General features: G+C 35.9%; 2 protein-coding genes across 2 annotated transcripts; one reads left to right on the plus strand and one right to left on the minus strand.

Moving 5' to 3' along the window:
* Positions 1 to 1,630: 1,630 nt before the first annotated feature.
* Positions 1,631 to 24,756, minus strand: Pi3K59F (phosphatidylinositol 3-kinase 59F). Its single transcript, XM_068766342.1, has 18 exons — positions 24,606 to 24,756; positions 23,283 to 23,471; positions 22,048 to 22,204; positions 18,512 to 18,649; positions 17,689 to 17,811; positions 16,730 to 16,825; positions 15,790 to 15,959; positions 14,959 to 15,026; positions 13,526 to 13,631; positions 13,183 to 13,289; positions 11,325 to 11,432; positions 8,794 to 8,884; positions 7,993 to 8,195; positions 4,369 to 4,762; positions 3,902 to 4,140; positions 3,406 to 3,619; positions 2,493 to 2,600; positions 1,631 to 2,028 (listed from the first exon to the last, which is right to left on the minus strand). Exons 1-18 carry the CDS (start codon positions 24,674 to 24,676, stop codon positions 1,905 to 1,907), a joined length of 2,706 nt encoding a protein of 901 aa, XP_068622443.1. The 5' UTR covers positions 24,677 to 24,756; the 3' UTR covers positions 1,631 to 1,904.
* Positions 24,757 to 25,520: 764 nt separating this feature from the next.
* Positions 25,521 to 26,056, plus strand: Dpm3 (Dolichyl-phosphate mannosyltransferase subunit 3). The gene is made up of 2 exons (XM_068766650.1): positions 25,521 to 25,602; positions 25,707 to 26,056. The coding sequence occupies exon 2, from the start codon at positions 25,711 to 25,713 to the stop codon at positions 25,987 to 25,989; it is 279 nt and encodes a 92-aa protein (XP_068622751.1). The 5' UTR covers positions 25,521 to 25,602; positions 25,707 to 25,710; the 3' UTR covers positions 25,990 to 26,056.
* The last annotated feature ends 1,378 nt before the right edge of the window (positions 26,057 to 27,434 follow it).

Consider the following 27,434-nt stretch of genomic DNA (forward strand, 5'->3'; position numbering starts at 1 on the left):
ATTTCGTCTCTACGAACAATTGTTTTTTATGAATACTTGGTAAATTCTAAACATATTGTCGACAGCTTTTAATGAAACTTTATCACCTTTCATATGAATACTTGACAATGTTTTAATGAAAAGTTGACTGTTTTAAAAATATTTGACATTTTTTAATGAATATTCGTCAGTGTTTTAATGAATACTTGTCACTGTCTAAATGAATACTTATCAATATTTATAAGATGTACTTGACAGTTTTGTATAAATTTTCATTACCTTTCATATGAATACTTGACAATGTTTTAATGAGAAGTTGTCAATTTTAAAAATACTTGACAATTTTTAATGAATATTGGTCAGTGTTTTAATGAACACTTGTCACTGTCTGAATGAATACTTACCAATATTTATAGGAGGTACTAAACAGTTTTGAATAAATTTTCATCACCGTTCATATGAATGCTTGTCATTTTTTTAATGAATACTTGTCAATGTTTTTATAAATACCTGTCAATGTTTTAATTAATATTTGTCAATTTTTTCAAAATATACTCGACATTTTTGAATGAACATTCGTCACATTTCCCATGAACATTTCCTAATTTTTTGATAAAAACTAGTCAATTTTGAAGTATATACTCGAAATTTTGTAAACATTCTAATTAATCCTTTTCACTGTTTAAATGAATACTTACCAATGTTTTTAAAATGTACTCGACAATTTTTAACGAAAATTGTCACCTTTTTAATGAATACTTGTATGTTATGTTTTCATAGACTCCTCAACAATTTTTATTAAATACTTGTAAACCTTTTAATGAATACTCCACAATTTTTTAATGAATGCATACAATTTTTTAACGAATACTCGCCACATTTCTAATGAATACTTGTCATTTTTTTAAAGAATGCTTCATGAATGATCTTTGATGAATTCATATACAAAATATCTTGATATTTTACATTATTTATTATTTCACTTTGGTGATACAAGCACGTTAAAATAACTTCTAATGTTGAATGTCTATAAAAACCTTTCGTAATAGTGAACTTGCATTTTATTAATACATTTTCTTCTTTACAAGACTTTCCAGTGTCCAAATTTTTTTAATTTTCTTTTTATTCAATTCATAAATTGGAGGTATCAAAGTATATTATTATATGTCTATTAAATTTAATAATGTAATGTTTTATTATATGCAACATACAATACCCGGCAATAAATATTGCACATCGACATTTGGAAAGAGACAATCGGCTAATTTAGGCTTCTTAGAGCACTATCTCTGTTTCACAACACCTATTTGACGTTTTGCAGTCGTGCGACAGAGACAACGCTCTACGAAGCCGAAATTAATCGATGGTCTCTTTCCAAAGGTCGATGTGCTATATTTATCGCCGGGTATTGTATATGATATACTGTGACTAGTAATTAAAACTAATCTAATAACACGTAATATCAAGTGAGATATTGCTTGAAAGTTTTAACATTGTATTAGATTGAAATCGACGAGTAATTTGGACACATTTATGTTAACACTCGATATAGCGTGAGTTAATACGAATGTTGATTTTTAATTCATCACAACTGTTGTTTATGATAGACATTAAGGGATTTTATACATATATCATTAATTTTGATAGAAATCTTTTAAAGTCACAAGTCACAATTCTTCTTTCTGAAAGTCTTCTTTTCATAGAAGAAACTTAATCATACTTATGTTAGTACTAAACTTTTAGAATATTTGAACGCAGACCGCTTCCAAGCTACCCTATTGCTGGTTTATATGGGCGGTCTATGTCCAGTGGTGGACATATTCTGGACTAAAATGATGACGATTTTTAACAAAACTTGAGAATTGATAAATAGTTCTTAGCTCACTTATCACCGATGATGATCGCTTTGTTACGGGTGATCGCGGTTACTTCCGCCAGTACTGCGCGAACTTGTGGAACTGCTCGACCAGGACCGCCATGACGGCGGTCACAGACATATCTAGAAGGTTCTGAAAGTAATGAACCGCTTCCTCGTCGCCCAGGTCCAATCTGAAAGTTGGATAAAACTTATAGTTCATTTATATTAAGCTACAGGCTGTGTACCGAAGAGATTCTATTGGTTCTTAAAAAGTGTGAGTCCAGGGCTACACTGAATTGTTAGTCCAATTTGGCTGCGCGTACCGCGTGTATGAGAAAAAAAAACAATGGGCAGTCTTATCCCACAATTTCTTCTGGACAATCATAGTATGGAAACAATAGAAGTGTAAATAATGGGATGTTAACGTATACATATACACAAAGCATACTTACATATATATATGTATACATATATAGTCATATTATTGTCGAGTCTTCTTTAATATTGTAGATTGCAAAGCGCTTTTATACGTTTACGAACAACTAGCGCCATCTGTCGACGTCGATAAATACTACAGAGTTTCGACATATACACACACACAAACACACACACACACACACACATATATATATATATATAGACTAGAATCTCTTACCTTAGTTTGTCTTGCACTTTCTTGACAGCCTTGTCGGGTTCCAGAGCGATGTCGGGCACTGACGCGTCCACCATCAGCGAGAACAGGTTCAGCATCAGGTTGGCGTGCCTGGAGATCGTGGACATAATGGGAAATTGATTTAGTGGGTAGACAGACATACAGGTTCTGACGTAAATACCATAGACTGGCCAGTGCAGCGTAGTACGTCTACCCAGAAGGACTGATGACCTATTTAAAGCCTTCAGAAGATCCTAGATGCAAGCCTCTTGCAACCGGTCCAACAGTCCAGCAGTGAACATCTCAGAACTAAAATTATTGATGATGATGCACGGCTATCTTGAGAGTTCTCGTATTCTTCTTTTCAGCTGATGAAGAAACTACTGCAAGGCATAGGCTTCTCTTGAAGATCGCCACGGTGACCAGCATTGCGCTGTCTGGTCGTATGTCGTTGTCCACCTAGTGGGAAGCGTACCCACGCCGCGTCAACCAGCTCGTGTTCGCCACTCGAGAACCTTTTGACCACAACGGCTATCGGTTGCACGAACGATGTGCTCCGTCTACTGCCACTACAGACGAGCGATATTTAATGGAATCAGGCGTTACCTTGCGGAAGTCTATCCTAAGTAAGAAAAGGATCAATATTTAGCCACTTCCGCACATGCAGTGGTAGTCGTGCAATAAAGTGCAACGCCCGCCAGACCGCCGATAAATGCGTAAGCGGCAAACAATGCGAATCACACAACCGCCACCGCCAAATCACTCAACACGTGTTTCACCCCTCCACGGGGCATCTTCAGGAGTTATGTTACACCGATTAGTGCCAAACACAGACTCAATGATAATAAGTGTAAATGTTTCAAATGGGTACCTGTATGATGTGAATGAATGATGAAGAAAAAATTTTTGTGATTACCTTCGCAAGTGTAAGAAAGCGGTGTAGCAGAGTTTTCGGAATTCATGATAGTGGTCAGCGTGGACTCCACCCATGGCCTCCACCATCTCCCGGCTGAGTTTCATCGGTGGCGGCAGAGGTTTGGGATCCCTTCCCAGGATGTAGCCGAAGTCTATGTGGAATAGAGCTCCGCAGCGTCTCAGCAGCAGGTTGTCCAAATGACGATCGCCAACACCTATGAGAATCTATCTTCAGACAAGGCACTGGATATACAGGTGTCCGAGTCATCGAAAGTGATTTCTGGAACCTTCCCGATAATACAGTTATTCTGGCCATAAAAACAGTTATAATTAAGAATAAAGAAAGAAATCAGAAGTTATCTAGTTGTCTCCGAGCAATGAGGTCATCAAGGCTTCAGTCTTCCTGAAATATCGCCATTATAGTCCTGTGGACTATGTCGTCGGTCACGCCTATCAGCTTTCTTGTCATGTAGAAGATTCTGGAGAGCCATACGTACCAAGCAGGTAGGTGATGACGCAGTAACCAGCGCAGCTACGGACGTAGGTGTCCATGGCATCAGAACGGATGCCGTAAGGAGCGCCTTCGGCTGGGTTATGCTTTCGAAGAAAGTTCTGGATGCTGCCTTCCGTCGCCAGTGCCTCGGCAACCGTCACCGACTCCACGAACTGCAGGAAGCCGTGTCGCGAGCTGGTGGCCAGCACCTTGTACGGCGTCAGCTTCAAGTCCAAGTTCTCCCTGGAAGTAAGGAATTCAGGAAGCTACCAACAGCTCTAAATGCTGATAAAAGAAGAGTCGCCCATGAAGGACTTGTTAACTCTATCAGGTTAAATAATGCATGGGTTAGTTGAGTCGCCCTTTATGATGTGTTTCCGGAAGGCTTAGATGGGGTTCTTCAACGGTCTACCAACACCAGCCCTGGATAATCCATAAAACCTATAACCAAAAGCAGAGAGATGTAAGTACCTCCTCAAGAGCTTGTCCATAAGTGTGATCATTTGCAGTATCAGCTGGTCCTGTCTCAAATCGTCTCCATGTTTGAAGATCGCTTCATACTCCACACCCTCGGTAGTCAGGAAGGTGAGTTTCGAAGGCATGAGCGCAGACTTAAAAAGACTGGCCTTCTTCGCCACAATTCCTTTTATAGTGACACCAGGGTCTAGCGGAAGAGGCATTGGGTCGAAGTTGGTGAAGTTGAACTTGAAGGCATCAGGGTCGGCGAGCAGCTGCTGAAGGCGTTCCGCTTTCTTGTTACGATTGCCGCTCTCCCGGGCGACAGTCTTCACCAGTTTCACCAGCTTATCGATGAACACCTGCTGTCTAGCTAGGAAGGAACGTGTGCGCTGGTGATCTGCGTTTCCTGGAAACCGGTACATCTTGAATAAAAACGGTTTCCCATAAATCAACGTCTAACTGAAACTGTGATATGTTTCAATTTTTTTCTTTTTAAAGTGACTTAGTTAATTGTGAAATTATATTATATTTCGTTTCATCTAGCTCGTTCGCTACCAATCGTCACATATATGTGTCACCGCGTTTCTTTACCACAGCCCGGCGACACATATATGTGACAGATATTTTTGTATAATTTACAAAAGCATGTTTGAACATGTTGAGTATTGAACTAAATTGTTAAGTTCTAAAACTATAAAATGCATCAAATCTGTAGTTGGTCTGCTCTCGTATTAGATTATTTACAGTTTTTATAGCAGTTGAATAGGTCGGTTAAGCAAGGTTAGTGAAATTAGTAGGCAATAAATTAAAATTAAAAAGAAAAAGAATTTGTGAAGCCAAATTAATAAGATTTTTAACAGAAACATATCCCTCAACAAAATGTATAATTTTCGTAAGAAACCCCAAATGAAGAACAGATGCATAATATATTCCAGTGATGACATGGAATCTAATAAGAATATACCAGTACCAGATCCAACTGATAATTTTTCTATTACGGATTGTGAAGAAATGAGCAGCTCGTCAAATTCAATAATTAGTGATGAAAATGACGATGATTTCTCCATCGAAGATAATTATAGCAGTATTAACAATGATAATAGCAGAGTACAGGAAAATAATTCAGACTGGTCAGAAGACGATATAGACCCTGTTTTGCACGGTTTTATTGGAGAAGAGGGTTTGAAAGCAAATCTATCAATAGATAGTTCACCTTTTGACGCCTTTTCGTTATTATTCGATAACGTTCTCATTGGAAAAATCGTGCATTGGACAAATGCTCACGCTGAAGTTTTGCTGAATACCACACATATTTCATCTAATTCAAATTTAAAAAAGTGGACTGAGGTTACAGAGGACGAATTAAAAAAATTCTTAGGACTATGTATCGTGATGGGCAATATTCGGATGCCTTCGTTAAAGGCATATTGGAGTACAAATATGCTTTATAATCATCCCTTATTTGGAAAAATTATGTGTAGAAATCGGTTTGAATCAATACTTCGCTGCCTAAGGTTTTACGATGAAACAGACGATCAAACAAATCGTCTTTATAAAATCGATAAAGTGTTGAATCATATACTACAAAATATTCAAAAGGTTTATTACCCTGGTGAGAACTTATCAATAGACGAGGCTTTACTATTATGGAAAGGGCGTTTAATATTTAAACAATATATTCCACAAAAGAAAGCCAAATACGGAATTAAAATATATGAGCTATGTACACCTGATGGATTCGTGCTAAATATTATTATTTACAGCGGAAAGAATACTGTAAGTAACGAAGATGGACATTCTTACTGCGTCGTTTATCAGTTGTTGGAAAAATATTTAGGAAAAGGGCATACTATATTTATGGACAATTATTATAATAGTGTCAAATTAGCTACTTCTCTTTATAACGATAAAACCCACGTTGCAGGGACACTTCGCAGATATCGCAAAGGCAACCCGACAATTGTAATTGAAAAAAAATTAAAAAAGAATGAATCTGTTTTTGCAAGAAAAGGAAATATTTTAGTGCAGAAATGGAAAGATCGTCGGGATGTCCTGACAATATCTACAAAACATAAGGCGTCACTTCAAGAAGTAGTGTCCAAAAGAGGGCATACAAAACTTAAGCCTTCCACTGTAGCAGACTATAATAAAAATATGTCGGGAATTGATAGAGCGGACCAAATGATTTCCTATTATTCTACCCCTAAGAAGTCGATACGCTGGTATTTAAAACTTTTCTTTCATATTCTTGACGTGGCAATTTGGAATTCTTGTTGGATGCACAATAAAATTCATTCAACTAAAACAACTTATTTAGAGTTTCGAGATGATATTGCCTTCACACTACTTAATTCTGATAGCGAAATACCTATGTTTTCACACGGCCCTAATTTATATAGACAGCACTTTGTGAAAAAGCTGGAGAAACGAGTTAGATGCCATGTATGTGCCAAAAACAAACAGCGCAAAGCTACTTTCTACGCCTGTGAGATTTGCAAAACAAACAATGGACAACCGATTGGATTGTGCGTTGACAAATGTTTTAAAATTTATCATACAAAATAAAATGAATTTCATATCGATAAATTGTATTTATAATTTTTTTTTGTCTTATAATCAATTTCTTATAATTTAATGTGTCATATATATGTGACACGTGGGCTACAGGGTTTAGTTTTTATCTATAGCCCAGCGTCACATATTTGGGTCAATTTAAAAGAATACTTATTTTACTTTTTTAGACTGTTCTAAATATACATACGTAAAATCTATTTCAATTCATTTAATATAACCACCAAAAAAATGTTGGGCTATTGTGGACGTTTTTCCCAGAAGACCCTGGTAGCGAACGAGCTAGGGATCTGGGACAAAGACAAAATAAATCATAAACTAAAAAAAAATATTTAAAGAGAGAATAAGACCCTGTCCAATAGATGATAGGGGAAGCGAGAGGGTCCAAAAAACCTAAGTTATTAAAAAAAAGTATCGACTAACACTCCACTATAATTTCATAATGCTGACGGGACGTCAGACGAAATTCTCTCGATCATTCTAGATATCCCACCCTAAACACCGCCGGCAGGTGATATCTAGACTGTTCGACGAGACCTATAGGTGATGTAAAAAAAACAATAAAGCCACCTGAAGGACAAGCCTCCATTGCAATCCGTTCCATCTCCGTTTCTGTGACGCACAGAACTCGCATATCTTTATTGCTTTATACACCTCACCTGCATCATTTTGATATCGTGCCGTCAGCCCCGACGATCTCGTTAGTGGAATTCGTCCTTTGTTCCCGACGATCTCGTATATGCCGGTTATTTGAGGGATTGACACATTATATTAACAAATTGCATAAACCATTTCCTTCTATTAATTATTATTATTATTAAAGGTGCAGGAAGTCCACTACTGGGCAAAAAGCTAGATTTTCTAAGACTCAGAGCTGTCAGTCTATTCTTGGGTGGAAGTTTTACGCTGTTTAACGCCAGTTCAAATCTTCTCTTACGGCCCCAGCTATTTGGTCTACTCACTTCTACTTCCACCACAAACCAATTCGTGTAATAATTTCGGTCAATTTAAATTTCAAAATTAGATCATCTGCTATTACAACCTGGAGTAAAGATGTTAAGATACCTTTAGCAAGCCGCTGGGAGAAGGTCTTCATGACGCTCAGGTACATGTGCCGTGGCGGTTGCCGAGGTGCATCCGTATCTTCACACTCGATGAGCAGGTACCAATACAGGTAGTTGGCCACCACACTATTGTTGCAGGCCCGGGAGATCAGGAATCCAGCTAGGGACAGGCATTCCTCCCCTGATGCTCGTGCCTCCTCAGCACTGCAAACAAATTAAGCAACAATGTTGTAAATGGTGATGGTATACCAGTGGGAAGTAATAGTGGTGGTTTTGATAACGTTCGTGGTCATGGTGGTAGTAGAAGTGCTTCAGGTGATACTAGTGATATTGGTGGTGTTAGGTATGGTAGTGATCGTATTGGCAGGGAAGATAGAAATAGTAGTGTTGGTAGTGGTGGCTATAATGATGAGTGGATGATGTTGAGAGATGGTTATAGTAGTGGTCGTGGTGGTAGTAGAAGTGCTTCAGGTGATACTAGTGATATTGGTGGTGTTAGGTATGGTAGTGATCGTATTGGTAGGAAAGATAGAAATAGTAGTGGTGGTAGAGGTGGCTATAATGATGAGTGGATGATGTTGAGAGATGGTTATAGTAGTGGTCGTGGTGATAGTGGAAGTTGTGTAGGTGGGAGTGATGGTAATGGGAGTAATCGTATTGGTTGTAAATATGGTGTAGATAGTGGAGGCTGTTGGCAGTAGTAATGGTCGAAAAAATAGGTGAGATGATGTATGTAGGGTTAGATATGGTGATTGCATTAGTGATGATGATATTATAGTGGAGTTATTGTAAATGCGATCACCTGAATGCGTCATCAGCAGGCGCATCTTCAGCAACGGCGTCGCCTGACTGCCGGCTGCTAGTTGATGACGTCATCTCGCTGCCTGTCAACACTGACAGACAGATTTCAGATCAAAGAAGAGAAGGAGAATGAAGCAAATACTACTATAGATAGGTAAACACTAAAATGGCCAAGACAATATGAATCAAGTATATGTGTCTGCCACTTCGTACGCGTGGAATTAAAAAAAAATATTTTTTTTTTCGTTTACGTATTTTTCTAAAATAAAAGTAGCCTTTGTTACTCCTTATGACATCAGCTACCTGCCAGTATAGGTCCTGTCTAAATAGGTCCAATCATTACAGAGATAAACCGGAACCAACAGACAGAAAAAATTCATATACACCAATACTTCACTTTGCGTCGTGGTTACGTTCCAAAAAAAACAACAAGACTCAAATTGAAATGCCGCAAAGTGAATTAAGATTTTCTATAGCAAACCATGTAAAGATCGAAGATAGGTTTCAGGGCTACGAAAATACAACTTTTAAAAAAGAAAATTTGAACAAAGTGAACATTTAAAAAACAAAAATAATGTAACTCTGCCAATAAATAAATTGGAAGAATATATACCTTTTTTGTAACCAGAAACAACACGTAAAAATTTATAAAAATTTATTATTCTCTTTTAAAAAAAGCACAACACACTACGTAATTAAAACTGAACTCAAAAATTAGCAAAACATAGTGAAAATAAAACTGTATTAAAATTGCGTTGATTTTTAGTTAGAAAGATTTCCCCGAATTTTGATTGCATGGCGCAATTAAAAACAAAAGTGTTGCTGTCTTTTGGAAAAAAAAGAAGATTTCAAAAACAAAATTAAAGACTCGAACCCAAAACAACGTAATCTCGAAAATCTAACGACGCACAGTGAAAGATAGTACTAATTAAGCAGCGACGCAACTTCGAAAAAAAACGCAAAACGAAACGACGCAAAGCGAGGTATTGGTGTATATGTTATTTTGATATATGTACCCTATATAATAGGTTGTTAAATATCTCCCTTCCGCCTTTTTGTCTTTTGAATTTCGCGGCTATGTACAAAGCGCCACAGAGCTCGTATCTGGCAATACTATACATAATTTGAAAGGTCTTGACATAACCTACAAAACGACGCTATGCATGATTAGTTTGGATATTGCGTTCAACAGTTATAGACGTGTAAACATGGAGTTCACTAACGCCGAAATTCGCGCTATTTTAAAGTTTTCCTTCGTTAAAGGCAAATCCGCTAGAGAAACGTTCCGTGAGATTAATGGTGTTTTGGGGGATGGTACTCTATCACTTCGAACCGCGGAGGAATGTTATATTCATATGCATGTAGTAAAGAGCTATTATTTTAATATTACAAACAGACACTCCAATTTTATTATTTATGTCAATTCAGTCAATAGACGCCATATTCACGGCTTAGGTCTCCTTCTAATATCGCCATGATGACTGGCCTTGCTCTACTCACAAACAAAGTCTACCTGCGTTGCTATGTCGTCGATCTACCTAACGTGGGCCTACCCACGCCACGTCTTTTTTTTTTATTAATGGTCCCCGCTGTTGGGGACCTCTGGTTCCCCTATCTCGTGTGGGACAGAGACTTTTTAATTCTAGTAATTTATTCATATTTTTTTTATTATTATTATCATTCTTCTCTTTCATATATCATCTTATCTGTCGTACTATTTTTCTTTCATTCTACAATTTTCCCAGTCTTTCTCTTTCATTCCATTAGCCATACATCTATCCTCAACCACTACATTCTAGGTTTCCTTACTATTTTATTTTGCAACATTATTTATTTTTCAAATATTTAACACGTATTATTCGTTTTATTTCTATATTTTGGTGTTCGTTTTATTTTTACTTATTGCATTTATTACCACCTTCCTGCAGTAGCTGAGGAAGCATTCTCTCTCCCCTTCGTCCCTCGCCACGTCTACCTGCTTGTGGTCACCACTTGAGAATCTTTCAGCTCCAACTGCCGTTGTACGATTGATTTGACTCACTGCCTTCAGACGTAAAATTCTTCGAACTAATTCTTCTCTAGCTTTATCTACAAGATATTTAAGATCAGCATGCGTAGCTGAACAGGCGCGTTCGTTCATCTTTTGTTACTTAGGATGGACTTCCGCAAAGTAACGCCTGAATGTATTAGATATCTCTAGCTTTCTCTATTGTTCTTTAGGTGACATTGAGCTTTCCTATAAGGTCAGGTCATAAAGCCTTCTTTAGAAATTGCAGTATTTTTTTTCAGTGCTTTCCGAACGCTGCAATATTGGATGGGGCAAGTGATTTCATTTTAGGAGTTAGTAAGTCCAACTTCTAGAATGAAATCACTTTAGAAATTACTGTATTTTATTTATGCTTCAGTGCTTTCCGAACGCTGCAATATTGGATCGGGCGAGTGATTTCATTCTAGAAGTTGGTAAATCCAACTCCTAGAATGAAGTAATGAAGGCTTCTGCCCACCTCACTGTGGTAAATGGCGTTAGCATACCTGAAGCGGATAGCAGACTAGCCTGGCTGCCCCGGTGACCACTCTGCATGAGCTTTCCTTCCGTGTCCGTGTATATCGGCACATCCTTGCCGCAAACTCGAGCGTACTCTATATCCAGGACAAACACAAATACATAACACATTAAATCAATTGGTAATCGGTATACAGTACCCGGCGATAAATTTTGCACATCGACAGTGTAGATGAAGACGAAGGTGGTACACGCCCATCCAAAAGTAACCTGTTCCCTATACCCTTAAAGGGTCCAGAGTTCAACTCATCAGGATATGTAGATCCAGGAAGATAGTTCCAAATCTTGGTGACCCTCGCAAAAACGAGAAATAAATATAATAAAGATAATATAGCCAAAAGAATCTAATTCCATAAAAATTTTCTATGGAATTAGATTCTTTTGGCTTTATAATCTTGAGTAGAACGATATTTATTCGGTAAAATAAAGATTTGAAATAATACCTATAATTATATATACATACATACATTCTCTACATAAGCCAATATAAAACAATAGAGTCTAATATGTAAATATTGTAATTATATTTAGACGAAATTGTTTATGTACAAGTTATTTTTAGTTTAAGAATCAAGACTGTAACAATGTAGATATATAACAATGATAATTATTAGTCGACTAAAAATAAGGTACAGTTCGCGGCGATAAATATTGCACATCGACCTTTGGAAAGAGACTATCGGCTAATGTCGGCTTCGTAGAGCGTTATCTCTGTCGCACGAAATACAAACAGTCAGGTATCTATTAGGAGCTGTTACAACAAGTATCATTTGCTTCTTTTGATAATTATTTTTATTTTTTGTATAAAATACATAGAGCACTGATAGTGAAATAGAAGTAATTGAGAATAAGAATTATTATTATTTTTATTACAATGTCTCAAAAGGTATAATAGTGTTTATTATGTACAGTTGTAATTTTCCTAAATAGTTGTGTGTAATTTTCCTAATAGTCCTGAATCGTGTGTGAAGTGAAGTGTGTGTGAGCTTGCTGAACGGCCTGAACTCGCACGGAGCCAGATCAGGCGAATAGTGTAACGGAATGATATCAGACGAGTTTTTGGCATAAAAAGTCACAGTGAACCAATGCAGTATGACATCAACCAATCGAGACTTGACGCGTTTGGGACACAACACATCCTTCAAAATTATTTAGGCAAAGCCAAATGATATTCCAACTTTGACTGACAGACACTTGGCAAATATAGACAGTTCTAACGACCTAGGAAAAAAAAATTCCTGTCTTCTTAATGCCAAGAAGTTTTAAATGATAATTTCAACTTACAATAATTTAACTTTATATATGTTTACTAGCTGATCCCGCAAACGTTATTTTGCCATGTATGTTGTTTTTAGGAAACATTTTTTTAGTTCGTTGGATTGATCGTAGAGCGGTGAAAATTTAGCATTATATAAATTTTTGAATGTTGTATCATAAAAAAAAAACAAAAAAAATTGTCTAAAAAATAAAAAATAAATTAAGGGGTGGACCACCCTTAACATTTGGGGGGATGAAAAATAGATGTCGTCCGATTCTCCAAGCAGGCCGACATGCATGCTAAGATTCACGAAAATCGATCGAGCCGTTTCGGAGGAGTTTAATCACGCACACCGTGAAACGAGAATTTTATATATTAGAAGATTATAATGTACTAACAAAATAAAAATGTTATTTTTTTGCGGCCCGTCTAAAATTAGTTTGACACCCCGTCTGTTAAATCAATTAATTTCCTTCATCTACTTATCTATTTCTGATTCGATCTGCATAATAAAGTTTAACTATTCAAACATGTTCCATTTTTAAAACTAGTAAATAAAGTCTACATACCGTTGTGAATTTCATTAAAGTCCTCGTACTTCAGGGCCTGGACTAGCTGGAGTAGGTAAAGCAGCAGGTCTTCATCAGGTGCCTGTTTTAGCCGCGAGATGGCGTACCTACAACCGACAATCCAAATTTCATTTTCAAAGCATTTGACATCTGTCTCTCCTGATGTTAAGCAATGACGAGGTCTAAGATGCTATATGCTTATAACCAACTATGCTATATTGCTAAATGCTTTTTTGGACTTCCCAAATCTAAATTCCGTACGTTCACTAGGAAACAAAATTAGAAATATCTGGTATAAAAATAGTTCAGGAATATCTTGGTAATAAAACTAAGAGTCACATACCTTCTGACTGCTGGATGAGTGAACTTCGGAGTCAAGAGCTCCAAGGCATCTTCCACATCCATGGGCGCCCATTGCTTCATCATTGCCAACGCTTGTCTCACCTCAGCTGGGAAACGCAACGAAAGTCATCATCATGCGAGGTATTGGCCACTCCCAAAGATCTCCACGATGAAGAAATAGGTATTACATATATACATTACCCGACGTTAAATATTGCACATCGACCTTTGGAAAACGACAATCGGCTAATTTCGGCTTCGTAGAGCATGTGTACTTCGTTGGTGGCTTTAGATTGGGGTAATATAAAATAAAAAAAACATGTTCACGTTATGTTTACGTATTTAATTATTTAGGAAAATTACAAGTGCACAAAATATTGAGATTACACTCTACGAAGCCGAAATTAGCCGATTGTCTCTTTCCAAAGGTCGATTTGCAATATTTATCGCCGGGTTCTGTACGAGTACATAACAAATTCTACACAATTTCCTATTTTAGAAGCCAAGGAAGTGCTCTTTTACCATCTCTCTACATAGCACTACATAGCGGAAGTAGCTATATATTTATCCTTTTCTTATTTATTTATTTATTTATACTTTATTGTAATTAAAATAAGAAACAATTTACATACAAGTACAAGAGGCGGTCTTATCGCTCGAGGCGATCTCTACCAGACAACCTTTGGATGGAGATGAGAGACATGAAGAAGATGGCAGTTTAGGGTGTACATACATACAAATATATACATTACACACATATATATATGCCAAAATATTTATATACTTACATATATACGAATAAATAACAAACGCTATACAATTTCCTATTTTAGAAGCCAAAGGAATGTTGTTTTACCATCATTTTAAAAGCTGACAGCGATTCAGCGCATCTTATTGCTTCTGGTAATATATTCCTTAACCTGACAGCGATGTAAAAGATTTCATCATAGATATAGTAGAATGAGCTGGCATAGTCAATTTCAAGTTCTCCGATGATATAAGCGACTTATCATGTGAGTCACGTAAGAAAATAAATCAAGATTTAAGGTAAGAGGTAAGCGGGTTAAACAAAATATTATAGAGAAGGGAAAGTATGCGTTCCGGCGAAGTCGAATCGGCAACCATTTGAGTTTTTTACATTTAGAAACATGATCATGTTTGCGCAGGCCAAATATGAACCTAAAACAAAAATTCTGAAACCACTCGAACTTATTAAGTTGTTGTTTAGTAATATTGATATTAGTGTCAGTGGAAGGGGTACGGAAGGATTTACAAGACGCACACGAGAATAAATATATACACTCACCTTCCATCTTTCGAACGAATAGACAGATATGAATTTTACATAGTGAATTAGCGAACATTGTGTCGACGCATTTTTTTATATATTTATTTTAGAATCTTTAGAAAGCATCTGTGATATCAAAGACTCACCAGGTCGATTCCAGTTGACACACTCTAAGAATTTGGTCAGAGCTCGACGATGAGACGACAGGTAGAACCTGAGAATAATTCAAACCATTTCAAGTAACAACTTAGTTTTATATATTTATACATTAATAGAGTTTTTTATATATACCATATACTTTATACGTAACGCAACGTACTTTGAACATAATTTTACGTACTGTAGGTTCTGACTCGAAATGAAACACCACTGGTTCACAAGGAGTCCTTTATTCACCAATCAGATGGTCACCCTACTTTAACACAAAGTATACTTTCGCTTAGTCCAAACTTCGCTTCCTAATCGCTCAAGAAATCACTGTACAAATAACTTGTCAAATAGTCACTTTATATCACTGACCTTAGATCTTAATCTTATAAAAAACAACATTGAACTGTCGACACGGGGATTACACCTAATTATACTACGGATAAGGTTCTAGAAAGTTCGAGATAGTACTCGGTTTAAAATTTTCGAGAACCGTACACAAAAAATTATAAATAACTTCAAGGTCACGTATGTTTACAGCACTTCTTAATCCTAGGGTTTCGTGTTTATTGTTTAGAGGGTTCTGTAACTCGTGCTTTATAACAATAATAATAAAAGTAAAAAAATTAGGAATAGTTTAGAGAGGATATTTTTACGAGAAGACCTTCCTATGACTTTAAAGAAGAGAAGAGAGTTATACAAATATGATTAAAGGTTCGTAAAATCAAGATATGAACCTAAGATGACGCAATTAGGACCTGGCAGTAAACTATTGTGTTTGTCTCTGTGTGAGAGGGCGGACGTGATCAAGTATTGGTATAAATACTGACCGGAACTTCCACAGCAGATCCTGATCGTCAGCAGAGAGCATACGGCGGGGCGGAGCAGCAACCAGCGCGGCAAGCTGATCGCGTTCCCCAGCAGTGGGCTTGGCCTCGCGCCCCCACGCGCCTCGCACACAACGCGCCAGCCGGTGCTGCTTGCTTTCCACCAGATTCTCCTATACAACACCAGTAGTAACTTGATTTACGAAGATCGAGTTACAATAGGGACATTGTGACCATATGTAATATATATATATATATATATATATATATATATACCGGGGTAGTGCCGCTCCCGGATTGGTCAATTCAAATCTTAAGGTCCAATCGCGGGACCCTAATTAAAAGAGTAGTAATTTTGTCTACCGTCCACACGGCCCGACTTAATTTTGGAATAATGTATTGTTAAATAAACTTAACCCTTAGTAGCCTGATTTACGTTTGCTTGAGGGTCTAGATGAAGGGAAAAGTAGTTTTTTTTTTATTTCGTTGGAAAGAATATTATAAAACAGTAAAATACTTATAGTCAACCTTTAAAAAAAACTAATAGCAATGAGAACATTCGGTTTAAAAGATTGGTATCAAAATTAAAACTCTAAGTTATTAAGGGTTAAGCGGACAACGCGTAGTCCCAAACATATATGTACAGGGAGAGAGAGAGAGAGAAAGAGAAAATCGAGAAATAAAATCAATCAATTTCAAATAAACCTACGAGGCTTCCAAACACATTTTGAGAAGAGCTCACAACAAACACAGCCTCCCATGGTTATCACAAACGTCGATGAACTTAAAAAACGATTAATCGAACTATATATATATATATATTTTTAATCCCTTTTTTGTTTTTTATCTGTGGCTGTAAATGTGTGTATATTATCTGTAATGTCAACTTGACAACGTCAATGTGTATATATTATCTGTAATGTCAATATGACAGCCAGTTCACCTGTAAGATCTCGTAGTCCGGTACTGTGACGATCTCCGCCTGCGCCCGGAACTGGTACATTTCGTCGCCATCTTGTTCATAATACACCACCGCGTGCTAACACAGACATTACATTTTTTTTTAAATAAAACAGACAATTGTTCCTACTTATCCCACGCATTATTCGTGTCCAATCCCAAGCATGGACAGTAAATTGGACAGAAGAGCTCATAAATACATAATATATAAGATTATATGTCGACTATGTAGGTAAATGTTTCAAAAATAAAAAAACATTAATGCGTTGGTAAGAATAGGACCAATATTTAGCCACTTTCGGACATGCAGTGGTAGTCGTGCAACAAAGTGCACCGCCCGCCAGCCCGCTGATAAAAGCGCATGCGGCAATGACAATGCGAATTACACAACTACCACCGCTAAACGTGTTACACAGAACTCTATGTTTGGCACTAATCGGTGTAACATAACTCTTGAAGATGCCCCGTGGAGGGGTGAAACACGTGTTGAGTAATTTAGCGGCTGGCAGTATTTATCAGCGGGCTTGCGGGCGGTGCACTTTGTTACACGACTATCACTGCATGTGCGGATGTGGCTAAATATTGGTCCTTTTCTTGCTTAGGATGGACAATATTTTCTGCAAAATAACGCCTGATTCTATAAAATATTTATGCGTTGTTCTGAGAACAGAGAAACGACATTTAAAGTTATTATTTAAATTGTAGATTCCTTTTCAAAGTTTATTTTGCACAAATATCAACTGCTTTATCGACAGGCGACCGCCATTATTAACAGCGCCATCTATGAAGTGTCAAGGTTAAACAGCTACTGCTTTACCGACATTAAATAAGCGTGGCGCAATACAAAATACAATTATTAAAGCGACTAGTTTCTTAACATACATATTTTAAAACTCTAAATTCGATATTTTTGATTAAACAAAAAATATATTATCAACTCACATTGATGCCTTCAATCTGGACAGTGGGGAACTCTATCATAAGGTACATATAGTCGGAGCTCCGCTTCTCTTTCTCATTTATCATTTCTATCTCCCTAAAAGTCAGCCGGTCCAGCCAGTCAACCTGAAGAAAAAGTGAACAAACTTTTGTTTTTTTTTTTTTATGAATCGATTTAAAATCGATTTTACTACGAATCGATAAACATTTAAAAATATATCTGTAAGCTTTTTTGTATTGTTACACAGGATGATTAGTTATAGATGTTAAAGCTTTAAAGGTAAATCTATTTCCAATCACTCTGTATAAAATGATTACTTTGAAATATGTTACATCTATTATCATCGCCAAATCAACTAATAGTACGTCAAACATTAATCCCTAGTACTGTCCCGCTCGCACAGTACCTACACGCAGATATGTGCGCGTTCAGTCACCCACTAGTTGTACTACCCAAAATGTATAGATATAGCGGCAAAACAAAGAAGCCGAATGAAGTAAGAGAAGCAAAGATAGAAGCGTAGGAACAAGCCAGAAGAGAATCAAGAACCAAATCGACTAGTAACACTGAATGCAGTGTTTCTTATACGTTTGGCGAATTACCCATGTACACCTCCCATATATTAATTATATATTTCCATATATATATTGGAATACGACTGGCCAATAACTTCTATCGTTAATTTTTTTACGAAAAAGTTTTTTTTTTTATAGATCTATTGATTTTGAAATAGGATGCACCATACATTAATTAATAGAAGATTTATAGCATTAAGAAGTAATTTAAAAAAGGTACACTAGAATAAAATCTTATCATGAAACATACCTTAGGCATATGTCCATTCCTGTGCTTTTTGGCAAGTTTGGCCAACTTCTGCATCTGTTCCTTGCCACGATCAGGCGCCTTGCCAGGTGTCTTCTCGCTACCTTCAACTCCTGGCCAGACCCTCAAGTCGAACATACCCTTGGATATAAAACGCGTATTTTTCAATCGACGCACCATAATCATGTAATATTTTTTACAGAAAGCCAATACGCTTGATGTATTGCCCATATTCATAAATATTTAAATATATATATAAATAAATAATTTCACTTCTTCAGAGGTCAAAATATAGGCATGTATATTAATGTCGAACAAGATATCTTAGACCTTCATTTGCTTAGTTATAAATCTTGAAAAAAAAAAGTAAATTAGTCTAACGATATGCGCGGAACTTGGTTTATTGGCTCATTTACATCGTTGATATTATTATTACAAAACACGAGTTACAGCACCCTCTAAACAATAAACACTGAACCCTAGGATCGTGAACACGCGTGACCTTGTTGATATTTATAAATTTATGTGTACGGTTCTCGGAAATTCTAACCGAATACTATCTCGAACTTACTAGAACCTTCTCCGTAGTATAAATACGTGTACTTCATATGTCGACAGTTGAGTGTTGTTTTTCGAGTCATAAGATTAAGATCTACGATCAGTGATACAAAGTGACTATTTGATAAGTTTTTTGAACAGTGGTTTCTTGAGCGATTTGGAAGCGTAGTTTGGACTGAGCGAAAGTACACTCTGTGTTAAAGTAGGGTGACCATCTGATTTGTGAATAAAGGACTCCTTGTAAACCAGTTGTGTTTCATTTTGAGTCAGAACACGCAGTACGTAATATTATAAAGTACATATCAAAAATTGTTAAATTTAATTTGAAACGATCACTACGAACACGAACTATTGTGCTTCTAGCCGACTCAGCGGATTCCGATAGAGTATATTTTTTTTGGACCTAACTGTCATTGCTGTTAAGTGAAAAGTAGAGAAGAACCAGGGCTTCCAGGGGATCCTCGACTTGACACCCTATATCCCGGATTGGGAGGCAACCGAACACTCCGAACGCTTCGGTAGACGTTCTACGAGGGGACTTCGACTTATCTTATTTATGGGGTAGGGACTTTTATTTTCTTTGTATATGTTTTTTCAATTAATAATTATATTTTCACGCTCTTCTGTTGTTCCTCCTATGTTACATTCTTTTATTATCTTTCTCTCTACAATTCTTTTACATTTAGCTTTCATCCATTTTCCTTTCGTTCGACCATTCTTTCTTATCCTGTTAACTGTTTTATTTTTTATTAACAATTATTGTTTTTATTCTAATTCTCACTTTTCGTCAATTTTAGTTTTACATTTTTGCAATATTTTTTTAGTTTGAATGTTCCGGGTGTGATTGTTTTGTGATGACACCAACCTAACAATCAAAGCCTGTTTAAGGAACTAGGAGATCACTGGCAGTACAAGTCTACATGGTTCTACGCATGAACCTGTTCTGGATGACCTGGAGTCTTAATAACGCCCGGATTAGGATGCACGAAGCACAGGCTTACGTACGTAGGGGATCTGATTACAGATTTATAGAATGTCACTTTTGCGCGCTTTAAAATTTAGTTTGTCTTCTAGAACGACATCTAGATAGCGTGTTTGAGTCAGCCATGACACAGGACTGTCCATCCGTGTGATTGGAGCTGGTAGAAGGAAGCTGTTTCGTGTCCAAAAGACCATAGTTGCGCTAGAGGGGATTATTTCGATCCTAAGTTTCCATAATCATAGTCATAGGACATCTGTGATGGCGCTAGTGTCGAGGCGAAGTCTTCACTCTTAACACGAGTGATGTAACTTGTGTATAGAACCGGTCCGAGGATAGATTCTTAAGTCACGCCCGAGGTCCAGTAGTAACTCACATAATGACTACATTAAATTTCCATGTTAAAAAAATAACTGATCGAATAAAATCATATCGATTTTTTAATTTAATTACATCACCAAAACTACAGTCCGTATTAAAAACACCGATACTAATTATACATAAATATAATTAATTTAAAAATGTTATTATTTAACACGAAAATTTTGGTTAAAAAACAACGATTCTAAATTCAAAAATATTAAAACACACATTTTTAGACACAACACTGGCTTTAAATTTAAGAAAAAAAAAACAAAATGGACGATACTAATCGGCACAAGATTGTTAACATTCTTAATACAAATAAGTCGCTAGGTTGGGTCACAGGGAGGATCAATGTAATTCTGATAAAGGGATCAACAAGTTGAAATCACAACATGACAATCATAACAATGACGTATGGTATATGCCAATGACATTATGAGTGCATAGATAATAAAACTTTTATGACACATAATTTGTTTTAAATATACATATACATTGGTTATATGTGTACACCAATACCTCACTTTGCGTCGTGGTTACTTTCCAAAAAAAACACGACGCAAATTGAAACGACGCAAGGTGAATTAAGATTTTCTATAGCAAATCATGTAAAGATCGAAGATGTGTTCCAGGGTTATCACATTACTTCTTTTTTAAAAGAAAATTGAACAAAGTATACATTTAAAAAATATATATAACTCTGCCAAAAAATAAATTGGAAAAATAATTACCTTTTTTGTAACCAGAAACAACACGTTAAAATTTATATAAATTTATTATTCTCTTTTAAAAAAAAGCACAACACACTACGTAATTGAAACTGAACTGTTAAATTAGTAAAACAAAGTGAGAATAAAACTGTATTCAAATTGCGTTGATTTTTAGTTAGAAAGGGAATCCCCGAGTTTTGAACATGGTGCAATTAGAAACAAAAGTGTTGCCATCTTTTAGAAAAAAAAAAGACAATTTCAAAAAAATAAATAAATGACTCGAACCCAAAACAACGCAATCTCGTAAATCTAACGACGCACAGTGAAAATTAGTACTAATTAAGCAGCGACGCAACTTCGAAAAAAACGCAAAACGAAACGACGCAAAGCGAGGTATTGGTGCAATAGCTTAACAAGAATGAATAATTTTTTTTTCAGCGAAAACATTTAAAGTATTTGGCAATTGCCTCATATAAAATGAGCACTGTGAAATATGTTACATTAGTGTATTCTTCTATTGCAATTGCTTTAGTTTCAACCCATAGACGCCCATAACAAAGCATAGGCCTCGTTCCCAAGATATCTATGGGGAGATATACCATAATCACCATACTTGGTAAAAGTGTGGTTATGGTATGCCAATGAAGCTGATGCAGACCTTACAAACTTGTTTGTGAACAATGGTAATCCTACATAATTAATGCACATAGTGTGAATTATATAAGACGCAAATGCAGTGTTGCTTAGTTGTGGAAACCAGCTCGCTGAGAAAAGACAAGGCAATACAAGAAGACACTGGGAAAAATCAAACCCACAACCTTTGATCACAAGTCTCAGTCTTCTACCGCTGGTCTATCACTACTCAATTGAGGTAGTCAGACACAAATGATTATGAAAATAAAGAGAAATACAATAGATCTTCAAACCTGTCTCAACATGCCATGCTTTCCGAACAATGATATTGTTGTTCCTCCAACAATCATTACTTTTCCAGGTCCAGCGCAATCATAGATTGTCATAGCAAGAATGGCATTTCTTGGCAAATCACTGAAGAATACTGGCAATGTTATCCATTCATTCCAGCTGTAAAGTTAACGAGTCATTTCAAATCTTTAATCCATTTTTCAATTTTAGAGAACATTAACAATTTTTTTTTTAAATCATTTTAAATTTTAACCACAGTCTATATCACCGGTGATCAAGCGTAATTATGGGGCCATATTATGTCATAAATGTCAAAGCACAGTGACGTTTGGCGCCATTTGTAAAAATTAAGGTGCTATCACATTATGCCATAAATTTTGCACCATCTAATCAAAATATTAGTACTAAGTATCGTATTGTATTGGAGATGTTAATACTGTTAACCTTTTACAGCTTCGTCTGAAGAGTTAACAGAGCAAAATGGACTGTGATTGCATATTTACTAAGTAAATTCTCAGCAATTCTCCAGTCTCCTTGTAGTGCATTAGCAACCAGAATCCTTTCCCTATCTAACCTAAAGTTTCAACAATCCCACTAAAGCTGGTTTGAAAGCCCCTTCCAGAAAAGTCTTTATGTTTGCTCTTGACAAGCCTAAATTCTGAATATTTTCAGTTCTATCAGAGTTTTGGTCAACTTGTTGAGTTGGTTTGAATAAGGCCAACCCTGACGCAAATGAGACAAGATACATAGGAGTTGACCTTTATGGATTTTTCAACTCAGGGTTTGGGATGTGGAATCCATGAGTTAAAATTACTATATATATTTTTAAAAGTTACCATATATTTTTCATAAGTTTTTTAACTCATAATAGTTTTTCTAGTAAGGGTGCTAATGGACTCCCACTCTTAGACATAGGTCTCCACTAAAAATCAATACAAAGACCTGTCTTTTCCTGTTTGCATTCAGTGACTTTCCACCAGATTGACTTTGTAGTGCAGTGTTTTCTAATGCAGAGGCAACGCCCTACAAGGGTGCAATTTGATTGCTGAGGGGGCAATTCGAAAGTGGACTTAATGCAACTTGAATCCTTTAGCTTTTATGGAATAATTATGTATGGTAGGGGGGTGCAAGAGTTTTAGAAAGGATATGGTGGGGCCTGGCACAAGAAAGCTTGGAAAATACTGACCTAGTAGATACAATTTACTGGTACTTTATATTGAAACCAATTAATACTTACTTCCAGCGGTTGGTAAAAGCCTTGTATGAGGTTGTAACTGGAAGTGCAAGGGGCAATCCGTCACACAGTACTTGACATGTGACATACAAGTCGGAACACCCCTCCTGGTACAGTCCCGAGAATTTGAGCATGGGATCCGACAAAAGTTTATCATATTCAGGTTTTGCTCTCTTCCCCTCTAGAGTCCCTCTGTCAAATGTAAAAGTATTTTATTGAGTGACATAAAACAATCACATTGAGGTTTTATTTGAGGTGACTTCATTAATAAAATGCAATTTTTAAAATAATACTATGTCAAGTGAATTCAGTTTTTTTTTCTGGTTATGGCCATCCCTGCAGATTTGTGTTTGCAGGAGGTACAGGAGTTTAAGATCAAAAGCTCTTAACCGTAAGTAACAATAATTATTAAGATATAATCTCTAAATTAAGTACATCTTTGCAATTTTCTAGTATTAAAATAAAATTCACCTATATTATCATCATTTGACCACCATAGATTTCTAACAAGATTGCTTGCAAGTGGTTACATTAGTCTGTTCTGCTCGCTATGTGATGTGTCCACTGTCTATCTACTTGTCCCTTTTTTAACTATAAGTATATATATAAAAGATTTTCACAAAAAAACCTACTCTTAATTATATCTCAGCAATAAGGCTTAGAGACTTGAATATTCCCACCATAATTCAAGTATCCTATTATCCCCCACAAGGATTGAGGTGACTTTCATTAATAAAAAGGTATTATTCAAAATAATACTAATACAGAAGAGAAATTAAAAAAACACTGCCCATTTGCATTTACAGAACATATAGGACTTTGAGATCAAAAGCTCCTAACTGTATCTAAATGTGGTGGTTCCCATAGAATATTCTATTCAGGCATTTCTAAATAAGCTTTATTTTATGTTACAAGACATGGCCTATATCAAAAAATACACAAGCTTTTAATTTCTTTATAATATAAATATTAAATAAATAATATAACCTCACTGTTATAGAATAACTTAACAAAATAAAAATCAGTATGGAATAGCATGTATAATGCTTTTAGAAATCGTAAATTTTATTTTTTAAATATCAAGTATCTACGGTTTAAAAACCGTTTTACAACTTCTTTTCATATCAGCGCTACAAATACTGCAATCATGATACGAATTTTTTCTTTGTCTAAGGTGATTTAAAAAAAAACTCATACTCTAGTAACTAAAGTATATTTTTCAATCAGGACAAGTTAAGTTCCGCCAGTTTTATTCTACGGAGATCTTACAGAACTATGATATGATTACAAAATATTTAATAGAAAAATAAAAGACACAATACTTACATTTTAATCTCTACCTTGTGGTCTAAAGACGAACTATACACATAATAAAATTTGTCGTCAATTTCATTCATGATGCTTAAATTACGCACTAAATTAAATTTATAAAGATTGTTTAGACGATTTACTTCTATTTTTAATTTTTAGCATACCAACAAACAAACCGAGCCCAGCTGTTTATTCTGTCAATATACTTCAAAACTAAAATTGTGACATGTTTGTTCCGTTTCCATCAAACATTTTCAGAGCAACTGTTAAGTTATTAAATATTTTTATTTAAACGGGATCTAAATATATATCACCGTCGTGACTCCATCATGGCTCGAAGAAGCAAAATTCAACTATGCTAGAACTGCTAAATGCACAAAGATGAAGATGATGAAACTGGTGTAAGGAATTATCACGTGAGATAATTCTACATATATATAATGCATGCGTCTACACAGTCGCTAGTTGCGTGTTGTTCGAAGTAGTTAGTTTCAGATCATTTTGGTTACCAATATACGCAATTAGCAGGCATAGGTAAATTGCAACCCAAGCACGTATCTGAATTTCGTTCAATGAAACGCTTTTAATAAATGAAAGTGATGTATCGCCTGTAAACATTTGAAAGCAAAATGAAAGCTAAGATTGATCTAGGAACCGTGAACGCTTCATAGTTTTATTGGTAGTTAAAGCTACTTCGGTAGAACCTATCTGGTTTCTTGCAAAAAGGATCCACCCATACTTTTAATTTAATAAAACATATACATATACCTTTGATTGTACATTTAAAACTAAATTAATTTATTATTATTTTTTCTAAATATGAATACCAAAATAATATCTTAATTATACATTTTTTATCTATTTTCCCGTTATTATTTTTTATTACTTGTATCACTGCTTTGACAGTTTGACGTTTACAGTCCACTCAAATAACTTGTCAATTATGTGATAAAGTGATAAACATACAAGTAAAGAAAATTAAATTTCTTATTAACGTTTTCATAAGCATAAGGCAAGAAAAATGTTTTATTATACTCACTAATACTTAATTTTATACAATAATTTGTAATCTATTTTTCCATTTATATTTTTATATTAAGTTAAAAATTCTTTCAGAATCATGACCAAATTATTGGAATGGATATCGGTGACATCAGCAGCGTTTGCCGTGTGGTATTCTTTAATCGGTGGCTACGTGAAACACCCGATGATTGAACAGAACATGAAACTAATCATGGTGTCTCCAATACTGTTTGTCATATTGTTTGGACTTTACGCAGTGTTTATTGTACTGTTCCGAGTGTTTACATTCAATAATTGCGAGGATGCGGCAAAGGAGCTTAAGGAAGAAATACTAGAGGCCAAAAAGGACTTACATGATAGGGGCTTAAGATGGTAGAGGCTATGCCATTACTTTACATAGTACATAAGATTATTGTTTTTATATTTATTAGGTAACACTAAATAAATTTGATATTCTTTATTTACATTGTTTTATTTATGATCTTTTTTAGATTTTGTTGTAATAATCTCAGTAAAGCCTTATGATGTGTCTGTTGGGACTCAAGAGGAAGAGATGATATCCATTCTAAGAGAAGAAAAGAGGAGATATGCAATGTAATAATTTATGTATTTCTCAAATATCTAATAGATTCAGGTGTTACTTTGTGGAAGTATATCCTAAGTAAGAGTGAATTAACAGCGGGGTTTGTGTAATTTGTAATGTTTGCCACATGCACATTTATCAGTGGGCTGGCAGGCAGTTCATTTCTTTGCACGACTACTGCTGCATAGGGGAAGTAGCTATATATTAGTCCCTTTCTTACTAATCTCAAATCTTTAAATTAAAAAAATCATGAAATTAAAATAATGACTTGCTTCCTTATTAACTTGATGAAAATGTATTTTAATTTAAAAAATACATCACTAACATCTCCAAGAAGTGTGATGTACATAAAGGCTCAAACAGCGAGTAGACACTCTTATAATTTGCTAATGACAGTCACAATGGCTAAGACTATAAAAGACCAGGGTAAAAAGTCTTAGTGCAGCCTTCAGACAAGTAGGCCTTCATGGTTGGGATAAAATTGATGCCCACATTTGTTTTTTCAAATGTTCGAAGTTGTTTATGTATATATACACCTGGGACAAAGAGAAAACCATCAAGCTAAGTATAGAGAGGAAGAAACACTCATAATCACTTATTTGTTGCCGGTGATGAAATATAGAACCGAGACATGGTGAATGTGGGCTATAAGAAAGTAAAAAGACACTTGGAGAGCTGCAATATTAAATCAAAAATAAACAGATCTACAGAAGATCTAAGTTCACCTATGTAGTTTGAAGAATTACTAGTCTGAAGGAGTAGTGAGCAGGGCACACTGGGTGGACTAATGACTTAGTTCATCATTGTATTGTGATCTTCGAGGGAGGTCCATGCCTTGCAGAGGGCGTGTCTCACATGACTGAATGAATGAATGATTATGACTGTTCTGTACGGAATGCTTGTCAGACAGGCGGTGAATGAATGGATCGTGGAAATGTGTCAATACGGTGTTCTCTTGCGGTTGCAAGTGCAATGTATCTACAAAACCGTTGATATTATTCGCCTCAAAGCGTGCTGTTGATTTTTTGAAAGAAGGTAGGGGGAGGGGTTATTTTACAAAATAACATTCTAGGGCTCCCGTTGGAGCATTCGCTCGGTCTTATATACACTAAAGCTTCACGATCTCTAAGAACGCATACGCTGACGCTATAGACTGACTAATCTCAAAGGTCTCCTTGAGGCGACCACGGCTTGGGCTTCACTTGTTGATAATATCTGTTTAAGACTCCTACTCAAGG

The sequence above is a fragment of the Battus philenor genome, unplaced genomic scaffold, assembly GCF_028537555.1.
Source record: "Battus philenor isolate CCGP_79_NKW_IND1 unplaced genomic scaffold, ilBatPhil1.0.hap1 SCAF_21, whole genome shotgun sequence".
NCBI lineage: Eukaryota > Metazoa > Arthropoda > Insecta > Lepidoptera > Papilionidae > Battus > Battus philenor.